The sequence below is a fragment of the Bemisia tabaci genome, chromosome 6 (assembly GCF_918797505.1).
Source record: "Bemisia tabaci chromosome 6, PGI_BMITA_v3".
Classification (NCBI taxonomy): Eukaryota; Metazoa; Arthropoda; class Insecta; order Hemiptera; family Aleyrodidae; genus Bemisia; species Bemisia tabaci.
In genome coordinates, this window is record NC_092798.1 from 17,377,608 (window position 1) to 17,395,080 (window position 17,473).

Below are 17,473 nucleotides of genomic sequence, written 5' to 3' on the forward strand. Positions count from 1 at the left end.
GCGACGCCTTTGCTTACCCGTTGTCTCTCTCTCTACTGCCGTGCTAAGGAAAAACACCGTATGAACTTTCGAATGTTGCCAGATTTCTTCCGATAAAACATGGATTTTTGAAGAAAGTTAGGCATATTTTGCCTTGAAAGTTGCTGATATTCTAGAGTAAATTACGAACGAAATTGTCTGAAAAATTGGAAGGAAAATATTTATAACTTTTCCGATAAATTCGTGTTTATTAAAATAAGTTTGGCAACGTCTGAATGTTGATACGGCGTTTTTCCTCGGTGGCAGTCTACCTGGCGGTGCGCGTGTATCCGTCTCTCTGTCACGCCCGCCCTCTTCCTCCCCCCTTTCAAGGAAACTCAAGAGACGGCGCGTAAAAAATGCCGTTTCGGAACGGAGTCGAATTCGCGAAAGTCGTAAATCCGAGCGCGTTCGTTATCTGATGAGCCCCGGGATGTGAGGTTTTTAATGGGGCTCGGGGCTCGTAGGGTGGTGGATTTGCGAGGTTTTAGAGTCGTCCGATTCGGCCGCCTGTCGGCGCGCGGATGGCTCTGCTCTGATTCTTCGTTTTCGCCCAGCGCGGAAGAAAGATGTCGACCGATTAACGAGGTGGAGAATTTTTCCGCCATCTTCCTGCCTCGCTCGGGCGGTGGAAATGCTGGGTTGGACACGGCGGATTTCCCCGAGCTTTAACCTCCTCCAGAGATGTGAAATTTCATTCAACGTTTCGTACATTTTTTTGGACCTTTGCAAATGACTCTGCACTGAAAAAAAATTCTCGGCGTTTTACGGTACCTTTATCATCTCACTTTTTTTACCAATTATTGGTAATTCTATCAAGACAGACTGGTAAGCTTACCTAAAAACCGGTATTTTTATCGTTTTTTTCAGGTAAGAATACCACTTTTATTGGTAATCAATTCCCGGTAACTTTGCCATTTTATCTCGGTAATTCTACCACAGTCGATAAAAAATATTGGCGTTTTTACCAAGGCCCAGTAAAATTACCAATTCCTTAAATGGTGATTTTACCAAGAAAAAGCTGGGATCCAATAGAACCCTGAATTCTTGGTAATTTTACCCTTTTCTTATTAGTACGAGGGGCGTTCAATAAGTAAGTATCCCCCCTCTCTAAAATCCATAAGAATGGACCAATTTTAAAAAACTTGGGCTCAAAATCTTCCTTAGGATATTTTGAGTTCAACAAAACAAACCGCAACAAAATCGGACTATATGCGGCCGAACGCGAGCCGTTTGAACGCGCCGAGGTGCTCGACGCTCCCGCCGAATCCGCGAGGATTTGAAGTCCGCTACAGGAGAAGAGCTTCTCTGCCAAAGCCTCAGTCGTTCATCACTGACGAAAAATCAAAGAAATTTTTGTAGAATAAGGGGTTTACCTCACTTCTCCACATAACCAGCTCGATCCAAGCAAGTCTGATACTGGTTGTGAGACTAAGAGAACAGCTTTTGGATGCCTCGTGCGTGGAAGTCTTTCAGCTGACCGCGGATGAAAGAGTGGACGGCTTGTTTGACCTCTTCCACTGATTCAAAATTAACTCCTCCAAGTTCAGATTTCAGGAACGGGAATAAATGGTGGTCTGGTTTGCCATTTATTATCGTATCGTCCACTCTTTCATCCGCGGTCAGCTGAAAGACTTCCACGCACGAGGCATCCAAAAGCTGTTCTCTTAGTCTCACAACCAGTATCAGACTTGCTTGGATCGAGCTGGTTATGTGGAGAAGTGAGGTAAACCCCTTATTCTACAAAAATTTCTTTGATTTTTCGTCAGTGATGAACGACTGAGGCTTTGGCAGAGAAGCTCTTCTCCTGTAGTGGACTTCAAATCCTCGCGGATTCGGCGGGAGCGTCGAGCACCTCGGCGCGTTCAAACGGCTCGCGTTCGGCCGCACATAGTCCGATTTTGTTGCGGTTTGTTTTGTTGAACTCAAAATATCCTAAGGAAGATTTTGAGCCCAAGTTTTTTAAAATTGGTCCATTCTAATGGATTTTAGAGAGGGGGGATACTTACTTATTGAACGCCCCTCGTAAATACACCGAGATTTTTTTTCAGTGTGGAAGCTGCAAGACGGGTGGAAACAGGAAAAATCAAAAAAAAAAAAAAAAAAAAAAAAAAATCAGAAGTTTGAAACCTTCAGTCAAGTTTCCGAGTTCCTTATTGAATATTCGGTTGTTTGTTGGGAGTTGCATTTTCAGCCGCCCGAAAATTCAACGATATATTGCGAAATTTTGAAATATTGCAAATCTAATCAAAAGGCAGAAGAGATCCAACTGCATGAAATTCGGAAAGAAATGTCTATATTAATAAGGTTGCCGTATTCAGGGAATAGCGGAAAACCCGGGTAAAATACCTGGACATTTTTTACAAATCAGGGAAAACCGGAAAATTTCAAGGAAAATGATGAAAATTGCGCGGGACGAAGTGTCGGATCGCCTTCATTTGCTTTCGAGAGTGGGTTTGAAGTTCCGAACCACAAAGTTTGCGTGAAAACCATTTCAAATTCTGTTCGTCGAACCATCAGCCGTATCCTCCAGTGTGAGAGAATTTTATCAAAGTACGTCTGAGAAATCATAGAAATGTCTGAGAATATCCTCTGAAGTTTGTTACTACCCTGGTATGCACTATGAAGGACCGTGCTCAAAACTATGTGCAAATCAGTTGCTCTTTTAAATTCGCTCACTCGGGAATACTTGGGATGCATGCTCTGCGTAGATACTTCCAATTAGCTATCCGTCTCCTTTGTTTTATTTATTTTTTTTTTTTTATTATTAAAGATAATCAGTTGAATTATTTACACTCACACGGTGAAGAGGAAGAATTATGCGCGTTAGACGCCCTCCTAACCACGCAGAATTGCGCTAGTCATAGTCTGCAGCACCGCCTTCTCACGAAAGAGAAACATAGCATCGCGGCGCGAACCGCGGGTCGCGCTGATTCCCATACGCATCGAGGCTCAATACTTTTGTGTACTTACTGCTCTTTTGCGTACACGACAGAACAGCACCGTTAGTTGAACCGAGTCTCGCCGCCTCGGCAGTTGCAGCTGTCGAGTTCCACGTGGCTCGGATCTCAGCAATTTTGGCGTGCCCCCCCCCCCCCCCCCCCCCCCCCCCACGGCCCCCTCGCGCAGACTGACCCAAATAGCCACATGAACTTGCTGACCGGAGTCCAAATGACTGAAAATTGCAACTCAAAATACGAGTCGAATTTTGAGGACTTCCGTGCAGGCACGCATGCACGTTGCCAGAATTTTGTTTAGAGCGGGGGAGGGGCTTGTTCGGGTGAGACATCCCCCCCCCCTAAATAAGGGCGGAAATTTTTTAGGAAAAAACACCCTGAATATCATGTCTTTCACTACTCAACGCCAACTTTTAAGTTGTAATGAAGCTAGCTGATCATGAGGATTTAAGCAAAATACTGCTTGAAAAAAGAAAATTCTGCCCCTCTTGCCCTCTCTTATTCTCTGTCTCTCCCCCCCTCCCTTCAAGCATAAAAGCTTGAGGCCCTCTCAGCTACGTGTCTGGTCTACGGAGGAAGGGATTTTAATTCTTGAATTATTTCCGGGGAATCAACGAGAGTTTTAAGATGAATTTAGAGACAAAAATGCCCAAAACTTCAAACTAACCAGGAGAGCGGTTAGAAGTTTGCAATCCAAAAAACGTAAATTCGAGAACGAGCCATTTATAAGTATGATCTGGCATATTCAAGGCCCGAATTTGCCGAATTAGAATGGGTGCGACTTTTCACCATCTCCCGGCACCAAACTCACTCTTGGAATTCATTCTATAGGGCATTTGAGGGAGTTTCCCGTCGAAATTTCAACCTCACGAGGAAAACTGCTCGGAGAAGTTGGAGAACACAGAGAATTTGTCTCATGATTCGAAGCGAATTCGTTGAGATAAGCAACTTTACAGGTAGAGAAACCATTCATGAGAAGCTTAAATTATTTGTATTTTCCGATCCAGCTCATCGAAAATCTCTTTCAGCACTGAACACCTCAATAATCGATTCTTTACCATAGCTTCATATGGGAAAATATCCATAATCGATCATTCACGCCTCGCCACTGTTTAGTTTGTAGTTCTCAGAGTTTCACCGGAAAAAAAACGAAGAAATTACGTTAGTCTTCCCCCACCGTCGACTGACATTCCATTCATTTTTTAAAACTGACAGTTCATAGAGGGGGGCTCTTAGTGCAAGGCGAAAAACTTTTAAGAACTGTTTTTATCAAATTGAATCGGAAACGAGGATTAGAGAGTATTCAGCGTGAAACACTGTTGTATTTCAAATAATAAGTCGAAAGCTGTTGTGCTTAGTTTGTCGCTGATGGTCGGCGTTACCTCACATCATGATTCGACAATTCTCAACTCGTAACTTGGCATATTAACACTTTTGGTTAAATTTAGAACAAATTCTGTCTTTGAACTTCAGACACAACATCCACAGACAAAGACCAGGTTTGGTTCGCGTCATTTCTAGGCATTTCTTGCGCCAAAATATTCGCTTAATACTACGTTTATGGAATGGTTACAATGGTACCACGTATACCTGAATCCTTGAGTTTTTTTTTTCTTCTTCATCGGCATTTCTTTCACTGCATCGGACAGTCACCGGCAACAAAAAAATAAAACCGACGGAAGAATGGTAAACGAAAAAGGCGAAAAAAGGTAATTGTGAAAAGTGTTGAAGTGCATAAATAGATGTAATATATAGGGAGGATATACGATAACGGCAGGACTCAAGTAAACATCGCGTACCATAGTTAGCCTTGTGCTTTTGCCCTTCCCCCTCTCTCCACATTGTCGCAAGTAAACTATACAGCAAGTTGTGGCGGCATAATTATATCAGGACCAAAAAGAAATCGTCGAAGCATGAAATATCGCCGTTCTAAATTAGCGCAATTTTTTGCTCAGAGGAATATGTGAGAGAAAAAAAGATTTTTCCAGTTTTCCTTTTGTTCGCGTTACATAACTTTCCACCATGGTTGTTTTTCAAAATCCTGGTGCGATTTTTTGTTCATTTCCAGTAAAGCTCATTGGTCTTTCACGACCAAATTTGTCCAAAAAAATTACTCCTCAAAATCTATTATCCTCTTGACTGATACCAGCATGACACGCGCAGTTGACTTTTTGTTCCAAGATATAGCCCGTGTTTAAAACCATCAAAACTGTGGGGTAGTATTCCAATCATCCCCTCTAATTATACCACCGTTTCTTTGCTTCCGTGCTGCAGCGAGAAGCGCCTTCAAAGCGTTTCATATGCAGTTCAGATATCACGTGCTGCAGGAATTTTTGCATTCAAGCGTTATAATAAAAAGCGCCTTCACTATTTTCCATTTACCACCCGGGGCATCCGTAATGCAATAATAGTCACATCCAGATGCTGTGATGAGGAGCGTTTGACAATTATTCTTACCGATGCAGCTGGTATGTCGGCGGTGTAAGAATCGCATCCACGCGTTGTAGGAAGGAAGGGCGCCTCCAACTTTTAACTGATATAACACGAAAATCCGAGGGTGAACTACTAGTCGCATTCCAGCGTCGTAATTAGAAACTGCTTTAGATTTAACGACAGTGCGCTGGGTCCACACTTTTTTGCGGGGAAAACAAGGCTAGAAAGTCCAAAAATTACGACCGGAGTTAAAAATTTTGAGCTCCAATGAAATTTGAGCCCTTCTGAATTCTGAGCTGTAATGAATTTTGAGCTCTTTTTGACACTTATTGAAATTTTTCAACTTTTTGCCCGCAAAATAGTATGGACCTAGCACTATTTTACCACTTTGTTACATACAGTTCGGGTCGGATTTCTTAGTGATTTTCTCTTGTTTAGCTTTTAACTGATGCATTGTGATCATCTGTGGTCTGTGATGTTGAGAGTGTCGCACCCAGGGATTATAGGAACACGAAGCGCCTTCAATTCTTCGCTTATGTGACACAGGCGTCCGTGATGCAACAATAATAGTCGCATTCAAGTGTTGTAACAAGAAGCGCCTTCAATTTCTTGCTTATGCAATACGAAACTCACGTCGCGCGTCGTTCAATTTACCAGTTTCCAGGATCGAGTCAATGAGAGAGGTCGGATAAGAAATTTTTGACTACAACTGAAAATGTATATGTTTATTTCGTCATATTTTAAATTTCAAAGGGTGACTATGAAAGAAAATTTCACGAGAAAACCAATGAAACTACTTTGAGAACCTCAAAAATTGTATTAACGGAGTTATAAGCTCTTAAAGTTTCCAAATTTTGTCCGACTTCTCCCATGGACTTGGTCCAGTGTGCGACGGGCTGCCTCCTCTAATGCGTAAAATTTTGGCGATGAAGAGTTGCTCGCTGGAAGAAGATGGAACGGTCGAAAATACTGCACGTGTCTACGAGTGTGCAATCGCTCGGCATATCGTCCATCGGCCGCGGCAACCGGGGAAAATTTAAATTTCCAGATTCGGACGACGGTTGCCGAGATTCGAAGTTCCGCCCGAGGTGTGGGAGGGGCAGAGGATATGCCCAGCTGGTCATGCGTCTCGCGAGCCCCGGAGCATATCGACAGCTCCATTTCTAAAACACGTATCAGCATCGCCGCGTCGAAAAACCTCCGCAAATATCACCATAAAGAATGGATATGTTGCATGTGTGAGGGATTTGCGATTTGACCATCGATTCTTGCGTAAAAGTTCGCGAGAAACACGATGGTGCCACTGGTTTTCTCTGAAATCATCTCCCAAGCTCAAAAAAAGCTCTCAAAGCGAGGCCAAAATGGAGGGGATATCCCACCCTACCCTGAGAGTCCACCTCTACATCAAAACAAACTCTCCATGCAAAGGTAGGGGAGAAATACATTGGCAGGGTCGCCACTTTATTTGGGGACTCCAAAACTGAAAACACGGCATCACTGCTAATGTATTTTGCTCCCTATCTTTGCATGGAGAGTTTGTTTTGATGTAGAGGTGGACTCTCAGGGTAGGGTGGGATATCCCCTCCATTTTGGCCTCACTTTGAGAGCTTTTTTTGAGCTTGGGAGATGATTTCAGAGAAAACCAGTGGCACCATCGTGTTTCTCGCGAAATTTTACACAAGAATCAATGGTCAAATCGCAAATCATGTATTTTTCTCTTTTTCTCTTCTTAGTCGTCAAGTTTTTTGGTCGACCGGTGGGAAGAAAATTTTAAAATGGAAGTAAGAACGGCATAATCAACACTTCTTTCATAATTTCTATGCCGGACGTCACCAGAAAAAACGCGACCATAGGTGTGTCCCTTAGTATAGGAACGGAGATTCCGGAATGCCGCGTCGCAGATCTCATAAATCAAAATTTAACGGTGGATGTGGCAGACACGCAGTCCGTCGTCTTTTTCTCCATTTGCATAAATCCGCAATCGTAACAAAAGTATGAATGAAATATTAATTTACCGGTGAACAATAAACAATATTATGTAATCCACGATTGCAACTTTCTAATTATTTATTCATTTTTCAATGCAAACTTTCAATATGATGGGCTCCGAAGGTATGCACAAGCCAATTGCAAACTTACCAAGATTGTGCAACTGTTGTGTTGTTTACGTTCTCCTCCGAAGAGACAAATTCACGCGCTGTGGTGAAACTTTCCTTCCCGCCTTATCTCTTTTTTTCATGCCAGCCCTTGGAAAACAACTTCGATCCCCCCAGATTAATAGAACACGCTTTTTTTAAGTTTAATTGGAAAACAAAAAACAAGGGGAAGGGAGGAATGCAGCGTTATTTATGTTCTTAGGAATGCACGTACAGCGCAGAATCGCTTCGTTACACAGGGTGACAGTTTCTTGAAAAGTCATAGGGGAAACCGGAAACGAGAGAAAGTTAGGGAATTTTGCCCAACCCTGAGAAGTCGTGGAAAAGAAAAGGACTTTTTCTGGGAAACCTCGAAATTCTTTCTCCACCTATGCAAAACACTGCATCTTTTTAATTTCAAGATACTTTGCTTGACTTCAATTCGTCGTTTTTCTCACGATAGGACGTAACTACATTTCAATGTTGCCAAATTTCCCCTCGCAAATTGCGTTTTCGCGAGGAGAATATCGGACATTTCTAACTGAAAATTTCACGGATTTTTCCTCCGATTTCATGCAAATATCAGAAAAATTCCGGACAAAAATTGATCAGGAATATAAAAATTGAATGGTTTAAGTTGATTTTGCAACTTAGGAATGGAGTTACGTTCCATCGCAGGGTGGCAAAATTTCATGAAAAATAGAATCTTAAAAGTGCACGTGAAATATTTCATGAAATTGTCGACATTTATGAAAGGATATTGAATAACACCGGTTCCTTTTTATACTTCGCAAATTGTAAACATTGTGATTCTCTTTTATTTTTGTGTGTTTGAGTGCGGGTTGCATACTCTAGCCCCTGAAAAATATGAAATATTTCACAGCATTGTAAAGTTTCATGAAATATTTCACTGAAATTTCCAATCTTTCATTTCTTTCTTACGTTTCATGCCACCCTGTTCCTTCGTCCGGGAAACGACACATTTTGGGGTCCCCCGTGACTCTGACTCTGTAGAACCGCTTCGCTTTTATGTTGTTTTTGACCGTGAATATTTGTTTGTTTGTTGCAGAAGTGCAGTTTTTGTTTTCTAGTCAAGTGCCTTACACGTTGCAAGCGTTCTGGGGAGTCTCGATCCGCGAACTCCACTTGTTCCTGTGGCGGCCGTGGAACAAATTCAACGCCTCCCTCCAGCAAGGCGTCATGCTTCAGGGCCACTACCAACAAAGAAGTCGTGTCATACAGTATCCTTTAAACTCAATCTCACTCGCTCATTCACTCATTCACCGCTTCACTCCCCGCATTCACTCTCAGGGAACGTCAAGTTCCTGAATCTCACTCACAATCAGTAGAAATCAGGAGCATTATCCCATTACATGACCGTCAAAAGTTCCGGAATCCGGAACTTTTTTGTTTCAAAATCTCCCATTCTATCACCAAAAGTTCCGGAATTCTTTTTAGATTTTTCAAAAGTTCCGAAGGTAGGCCAGGTTGGCCTAGCGGTCAGCGCGTCTGACTCTAGACCAAAAGGTCCCGGGCTCGAATTCCGGTGGTGGCGACAAATTTTCACGGAACTGACGTGTGGATCTGCAGAAACAGATTCTACTCGGCCTTAATCCCTGAAAATTTGAAAGCCGGAGCGTGGATGTCCCTATCGCCCTGTTGTCTAAGGACATTAAATCTCTGTCTATAGTTGGCTGTAGATCTCTGATAAGAGACGTAAGCCATTAAACCTACAAAAAAAAAAAGTTCCGAAAAAGTTCCAAAAAATGCAAAAGATCCGGAACCTTTTGAGATTTTCAACAGTTCCGGGAAAAATTCAGGAAAATCTCAAAAGTTCCGCAATTCGAACTAGTTCCGGGAAATGGGAGCACTTATCAGGAGTATCAATGCAATTCATGTGTAATTTACTGCCAAATATGTCAACGCCCTTGGAGATAAAGACCCGACTACCACAAAACTATTAATCGAAACATCGGTAGGATTAGCAGGCATCAATTTCTCATGGGCACTCAGGAATTTCAGGTTAAAAAATAAAGTTTCAGGTTAACCAGGCAAAATCGTGAAAATATAACCGCCTCCTCATTTAGCCGATCCTAAGGAGCGCTCGTAAATTACGTAACGCTCTAGGGGGAGGAGGGTCGATGACAGCGTTACGTAACCCTCTTTACTGGTAAAAAAAAACACAAAATCCTAGATGTATCACCCTCATTCCTGGGGCGTTATTTGTCACATTGTAATTAAAACAGGGTGTCTAGCATCAGGAAAAACCGGAAAAATCAGAAAATATCAGGAATTTTGGCCGATCAGGAAAAAGTCAGGAAGATATCAGGATAATCGAAGAAATCAGACGTTTTATCAGGAATTTTTCTTACGCGAATCTCCTCAGCGGAGAAAGTCTTACTGCTTTTTGCCTACCGTACCAGGAGTCGAGAAAAATCAGGAAAATATCAAGAATTTTCAAAATGAAAAAATCAGGAATTTTTAATAAAATATCAGGAAAATATCAGGATTTTTCAAAATTAAAAAATACTAGACACCCTGTAAAAATACTTCAAATTGAATCCAGCTTAATATTCAACAGTTTCCCGCAACTTTTGGGATCTTGAAGGCGGGGGGGGGGGGGGGTGAGGGAAGAGGAGTCCTTCAAGCGTCACGTATTTACAAGAGGGGTCGAGATTGCGTTACAAGGGGAGGGGGGGTAAAAACGTCCGAAAAGTGAGTCACGTAATTTATGAACGCTGCCTAGAGAACGTCCGACGCGATTTTCGGTTTTTCAGTGAAATTCTGTTGTGCTAGCGTCCACTATTATATAATCTCAGAAAAATCCCCCAAAATCGCATACGCTTGAATCTTGAATCTACAAGTTAGCAGCACAGAGCAAATTAATATAAGGGGAGAAAATTACCATTTTTAAGACTTTCTGTACAACCTTGAAAGCGTAAGCGTCGTCGCTAGGAGGCCCCTGCCCTCCCTAAAAATGAAAACAGTATTACCCCCCCCCCCCCCTCCCAAAAAACATTTGTCTAGTGGAGAAAAATCTTCAACGACGAGAATTCTCTCAGTGTAACTCGTCATAACAGTTTGAAAGTACTTGGAGCCGAAAATATGTAAAACGGCGTAATTTATGTGCAGAAATGAATGGAAAATTTGTGTAACGGAAGCTTCAAAGTGAGTCCTAACAGAGTTAAAATTTCAAAAAATTTCCGGGGGAGGCCTGGGGCCATGGACCCTGTTAGGGTCGAAGAGTATTTGTTACCCTTCAGACCCCCGTGATATTGAGGAGCCAGGCCCTCCCCAGCAAAATAAACTAACTACACCTATGACTTCAAATTGGTCTGACTTTTTTGGGCGTTTTTTGTATCGAAAACTATATAAAACAGGCCCTCAAGCAGTGGTGCTGATATCTCCATTTATTAGTTACACCCAAGCAATGAAGAAAATTTGAATAAATTGATTAAGAACTTTGCTGATGCTAATATTAGCAACTTTCTTGGAGTGAATATGGATCTAATTTTTCTCTCAGAGGCCAGTTCTTTAGCTGTAATTTTTGAGTCTTATACAGTTATCAGAGTTTCATTAAAACCACAGTATTCCTGATTATCATATCATCGTTTTAAATGAGAATCCTCATTTGTTGTTCCCAGCAATTTGTTAATTTTTAACTTGTCCATGAGACATTTTCATCGTGGATTTGTTGTTCCTTAACTCAATTTTTAGTGAGCAAAACAAACACGCAGAAAAGACGCTAAGGCTGTGTCTCCCAAAACCAGATTTGGAACTTGGACCTCCTCCGAGACTATGCTACCCGCTTGTTATCTTTCTCGTCCGAAGAGATAATCCCACTTCTCTTCATCCAGATGAAACGGTAATATCTTCTTTTTCGTTTAATAACAATTTAATGTTTTCCCTATTCTTCATCCAAGATGATAACAGTCCTTCAATTGTCAAATTTGAGAAAATTGTTTTAAGTGAAATCCTAAAATTATAATGGTGCATATTGAAATTGATTAGATTTCAAATGAATTTTAAATGGATTATATTTTATTGGAAATAGATTGACGATGAATTTTTAATGAATCACATTTTATTTTTGAAGAAAAAGCAAAAGCTTCAGGATATGTAATCGTGTCAAAATAAATTTTTATTAAACTACCTTAAGAATAGAGGGAAAACTATGCAGTCAGTAAATTTTTTCTATTCATTCATTCCACCTAACATTCGAACTGTTATCTACCATATACTTTTGTTAACATTTATATATTTTGTCAACATTCATTTATTATCTCCTAAGGCGAGCATATTGTTACAGAATATCCCATTCAATTTTTTTTCTTTTTTCAATTTTTCCCCCTGGAAGAGAGGGCACCTCTTCTAGTAACCAATATCATTGATGAATTATGTGCCAAAGTCAGCCTCTGTTTTTATTCAGTTTTTATTGAGTATCTGATTGATATCTTTATTATTTAGATAATGGTATCTGTCATTATCCGTTTTCAGAAAGGTGGATCTCAAAAATTTGTTGTTATGTTTGCTGAAAGGACAAAACAAAAAATTATGTGTTAAGCAGTAGCCAGTACACGAAACCGTTTGAAAATTACGCTTATTTTACATGATGGAGGGAAAGAGGAGTATATTATTCTTATCAGACTCTCAGCACAGTCAGAATTTTTCCGTAGATAAAATCAATTCATCGCCGACAACATCTTCTCCTAACAGTGGCAAGAAAATAATTACATAAAAAACTCTAAAATGATTACCTACACTCTTTAATTGCTCCTTATTTTCCACTGCTTTTTAATTTCAGGTGGCACTAGTGAGCGTCGTTCACATTAAAGATGATGATTGTACTCTTCCCACCAGTATCTTGGCGCAGTATTTGAAACAAGCCAATGGACAGTTATCGTCTCTAAAAGTGAGTTTTTCTCTTTGGAAGTCTCGGCATCTTTTCAAATCTTAATTTTGTGTACCCATCGTGCATTCTCATCAGAATTTCCTACACAAATACCAGAAGAAGATGGCAGGAGTATTAAAATGCATCTTTGCGATTCCATCAGAATTTCCTAAATAAAAACCAGAAGAAGATGGCAGGAGTATAAAAATATTGTATGGTCCTGGAAAGTACACAAAAAATACATATGAGAAGGCCAAAACAGTCAAATAATGGTGTGTCTCGCTGCATAGCCTTTAATTTTGTTCTGAAGATGAAATTTGACTGAACATTCAAAGAAATCCTGACTAAGTTCAGAAGGTTCAGGTCTTGTGTCAAGATCAAAACTCTCTTCTCCTCACTTCTTTCACTTTCCTTCGTTTTTCTACCATCATACGTAGTGTGATTTATATTCTTACCATGAACTAAACTAATGTAGTTCTTGCTTTTCTGTTTCAGCAATTATATTTAGCGACTGGAAATGTATCCAATTATGAAGAGGTTGTCAACGAATCCGCATTTTCAGTTTGCGAACAGCTTTGTGTTGTGTGTCAGTTTTTCCCTCTCTCTCGAGCATTATTGCCTTGCAGACACACTTGTGTTTGCGCTTCGTGTTTTGTGAAGCTCGACACCTGTCCAATGTGCAGAGCTCCCATCAAATCGTACTTCACCGTCCGCTCTGAAGAATACCTGACAGACAGCTCGGAAAAAACGATATCATCACATCCTGAACGATTAACTCAGTGGCTGCAGGATAGATTAACAGATTTTATAGGATTTCATCGGTAGGAAAGGTCACTTGCAATGAACTAGCTCCATGTTAGTCATTCTGTAATCACTTCACATCTTGATGTGCAAGCCAGACATGTTCCATGTGATAGAAGCCGAAGGAATTATGTCTGATGACTAAATTTTATTTTTCATCATAGCCACTGGATGAAATGACTGGTCTTTTTTAAATCTTACAATCTTGACCCCAAAAAATTTAAGTTTTTCCTTCATTTAATTTGACATAATCGACTTTCATTATAACTGTACTATATTTGTAAAGTATGATCCTGAAGATTCAGATGTTCTCTAGGAAGAAATTTATGAGACGTCTCAACTCCTTCTTTGCAGAATATCAAATCATCAACATGCACTGCACTAATCCTTATCATCTTTTCAATTCACAGCTAGAATCTCTACAAATGAAAGTAGGTATGAAATGTATGTTTCAGCACACTGTACTTTGTGCTCAAGATAAGCACACAGTGCAGTGTGCTAAAACTTACATTTCATACTTACTAATGAGAACAAATCCTTTATCCCTTCAATATGCAGGTCCCCCTTTTTTTTTTGCATTGCATCATTGAAAGTAAGGAGACTGAATTTGTTTCAAAATGAAGTTAAATACAGAATGTCAATGAATGGATTCCTCTTTTAGCCTCCTGCTAGAAAAGTTTTGATGGTGATATTTCAAGTTGCTTTCATTACCTCCATATCTTTATTTTTTTCAACAACAGTCCATCAACTAAGCTGGATTGAGTGTAAAATGTATTCAGATCTCTCGATGAAAGCAACAGTCAATAGGTATTCAAATTTTACTCAATGGAAAAGCCTACTGTAATGATCCAGAGACTTACTGCTTATTTCTTTACATCAAAATTCTATGCAGAGTATAATATTAACCAAAAATGTAAAAATTACCCCTCTAGCAAAAAATAGCGCCGAAAACTTGAAATAGCATTGCATTATTTTTTTCGAAGGTTTGTTGGAAAGCTGAAAGTACCAAAAATCCATCGGTTTATCAATTTTCTCAATTAAGAAGTTATCAACATAAGGGAGTTGACTCTTAAATCTGCCCTCGTGTACTAATAATTTTTAATGTAACTTATTTACCTATGATTAATTAATTTTAAGTGATATTTAAAAATATTGTCTCTATCATCAAGTATTCTTTTCGTTACTTTTCCACAACCGTAAAAAGCTAAAAATTTAGGAAGCGCTTAGAAGGACTTTGAAGTAGTCTCTTCTTCACTCTTCTCCCCCCTCCCTCAAGCACACTCCCTATTCTAACTGTACAAATCCTCGCTTCTTTGACGTAAGGATGTACCTCTAATTCCACAGGAACCCCGAAAAGTATACAGAGTTATACATAGAACAGAGTAAGCATAGAAATTGAGATATGCCCTTTTGTCAGAGGAGTGACAAATAAGGCAATAATATCGACCACCTACATTCTCTGATCCCTCTCCTCCTATTCAAACTTCGCTCTCCCTCATGACACCTTCAATAACTAATTGTCCATCAAAATTTGGTGCAAACAAGGGAAAGCACAAAAGGGGATGAAATAGGAGGGAGTTTTTTTTTTATTATTTTTTTTTGCTCTACATGTATTCAATCTGCAAATTTGAAACCACTGACATCTAGATTAGAAGGAGCCACTTAGCCGTTTAATTTCAACTTTCTTTTTTCTTTTAACAAGTATAGAAATTGTATAGACCTAACTCCAACTACATCATTCTTATGTGCAGGTATGTTAATAAATCTGTAAAATTCTGGCCAAGAAGTAGAGCATCTTAAGTTTTAGGAATTTCCTTTTTTCCTAGATTTGGTAATAGAGCTCTCTGACTCCATCAATGAATGCATATATCATAGCTACTAATATAGCTAGATGTATCTATATTTATTCGCACTTTTGTCCCCTTGCCAACTGAAAATTGATTTTTGTCATGCGTACTTGAAGAGGGTGTTTTATTTTTTAAATTTAAAAATCCTGTATATAACATTTACAGCCTCAACCAAAGGAGTAGAACATGCGAGTTCTCCATTGACTTGCTGCTCTTAGTGGTTTTCCTAGCATAGTTTCAAACTGTATTGATTTTAAGAAATGTATTTCATTTTCTCACCCTCAGATTGAAAGGAAAAATGAAAATTTTCTCATTTTCGCTGTCAAGATATTGGATCATTCAATAATCTTGAGATCATAATAAATTCAGGTGTTGAGTACAGAAAGGGCATCTCTTGATTACGGTGTTTTAGGATATCTGCTGGTATTTTATATTTTAGAGAGGAAATTATCAGGTGAATTTTCTGGAATTTTTCGTTTAGAACATTGTGAAAGTCTTACAGAATATTCAGTAAAGTTTCCACGAATTGCATACATATGCTTTGATCAAAATAGATAAAACGTTGGCAGAGATTCTGAGGTATTGCAGCCTAGAGGAGACCTTCCTGCACCCAGCGCTTCAATTTTCGAGCTAGATTTTTTTCAATAATTAAAAATCTTCACATTTTCATATCCAGTAGAAATGCCAACCCTTCACTAAAGAAAAATGGTCATTTCAAGTGGTTTGGTGAAATAGTACCCTTGTCTTCCAATATTTTTAAGTTTCTCTTGAGTTTCATTTCCATTTGTTAAATCTTCAATCTTTTAGTTTTGGTTGAAAATGATAATCAACCTTGAATTGCCTTGGCAGGTAATGTACATTTGTCAAAATGTAGTCATTAGCTGATGATCAACGAATGTTGGTCGAACCTTGAGTTCCTATGGTGGAATATAGTGCCTAATCCTGTCACCAAAAAAATGTTGTATATCATCATCTGTAGTACGTAAAATCTTTCAGACTTCATTTTGCTTGACCTGCCTATAAGGTTGAGTGGGTCCTTGCATCAAGAATTACTTTTCCTTGGGCAGTTTTTAAGCTAGTATAGTGCCAGTAAACGGCTACAGTCCTATGATGCAGGAAGTGTAAGTCAAAGGAAAAGAGGTGTAACTTAAAATTTTGTAATCCAACGTTCCTTAATTGAATGTCAAGAATTTTTACTTTTAACTGCTCTGGTTATTAATTTAAACTTTGTTAGTATGTTTAATTTGTTTCAGTATTTTTACTTAAAAACAAAATATGAACTTTAAGTATCCTGTTTCTTTTGAAAAATGTGTAGCTTTACGAAATATTGTCTCCATTGGAGAAAAAACACAAATCATGTAAAAACTGTTAAAATATGTATAACACCCAAGTTATAGCAGAATAATCTTAATGCATGGTAGAATTAATTGTACTTTTGTTTTGTTTTTGTCGTTAGAATACGTAACTATTATATCCAACATGCAGCGATACTGCTCTGCTGTCAATGAATCCAACTATCTATAATAAAATAAAAAAAAGAAAGAAAAAAATATTCTTGTAAATCATATTTATTGACAATATTCCAAAAAAAATAATGGTTATGTTTTACTCAATGCAACTAAATTGTTCAAAAACAAAAACAACAAAAAAACAATAAATTTTGGATTCATTTTAAACATTGACGCATCATTTTTTCATCATTTACCCTTGTTTTCAAGGAACACCTCGAGAGTAGAATCAACAGAGGCAGATATCAACAATCTACTAGTCCACAGCAACCAGCTGGAAACTTTTATTTTTAGGGCTGTTCTTAACAACAGTGATGTGTAAGTTAAGTAGAATTTGTTTGGCAAACCAGATTATACTGAGTTACTTTGCTACTCAACCTGTGGCTCAATAGCCAGTAATAGGTAGAAAAAAAGTTGCTGCCTTTGAGCGGAAATGTGAATCCTCAGAAATTAAAGTTTCCCCTATTGCCAGGACATTTGTGAAGGGTCTCTATTTTTACCTTAGAAACCGTAAATTTAAAGGGCTTAATATAGCTATGTTGAGAAAGTTAGAAGAAGAAAGAGCAAAAATTAAATGGGCCGCGTCTAACAAAAGGAACCAAGCCATATCAGCTATTGCCAATTTTAATTGGTTAATTAATTTTTTACGAGAAAACGTTTGTGCAGATCCCTTTGAAAATGTTAAGGAATTTGCTTCGCACTATGGAGAAAATACACTGAAATTTGCACAAAAATCCGCACACCTGTTTTCATGTAAAAAATTAAATTAGCCAATTAAATTTGGCAACAGCTGATGTGGCTTGGCTCCTTTCTGTTTAACGCGGTCCAAATGATATCTTAAACAAAAAATCCATAATAATTAGCAAAACTTCTAGCTGAGGGC

The 17,473-nt window shown here is 39.1% G+C and overlaps 1 protein-coding gene across 1 annotated transcript in view; it reads left to right on the forward strand.

The window, feature by feature from the left end:
* Nucleotides 1-16,758, forward strand: part of LOC109041515 (cell growth regulator with RING finger domain protein 1) — an 82,109-nt gene extending 65,351 nt beyond the window's left edge. The window contains exons 3-6 of the mRNA XM_019057885.2: nucleotides 8,613-8,784; nucleotides 11,261-11,408; nucleotides 12,348-12,455; nucleotides 12,930-16,758. Coding sequence (XP_018913430.1) covers nucleotides 8,613-8,784; nucleotides 11,261-11,408; nucleotides 12,348-12,455; nucleotides 12,930-13,259 — 758 coding nt within the window. The 3' untranslated portion in view covers nucleotides 13,260-16,758. The remainder of the gene's footprint in view (nucleotides 1-8,612; nucleotides 8,785-11,260; nucleotides 11,409-12,347; nucleotides 12,456-12,929) is intronic.
* Nucleotides 16,759-17,473: the final 715 nt, after the last annotated feature.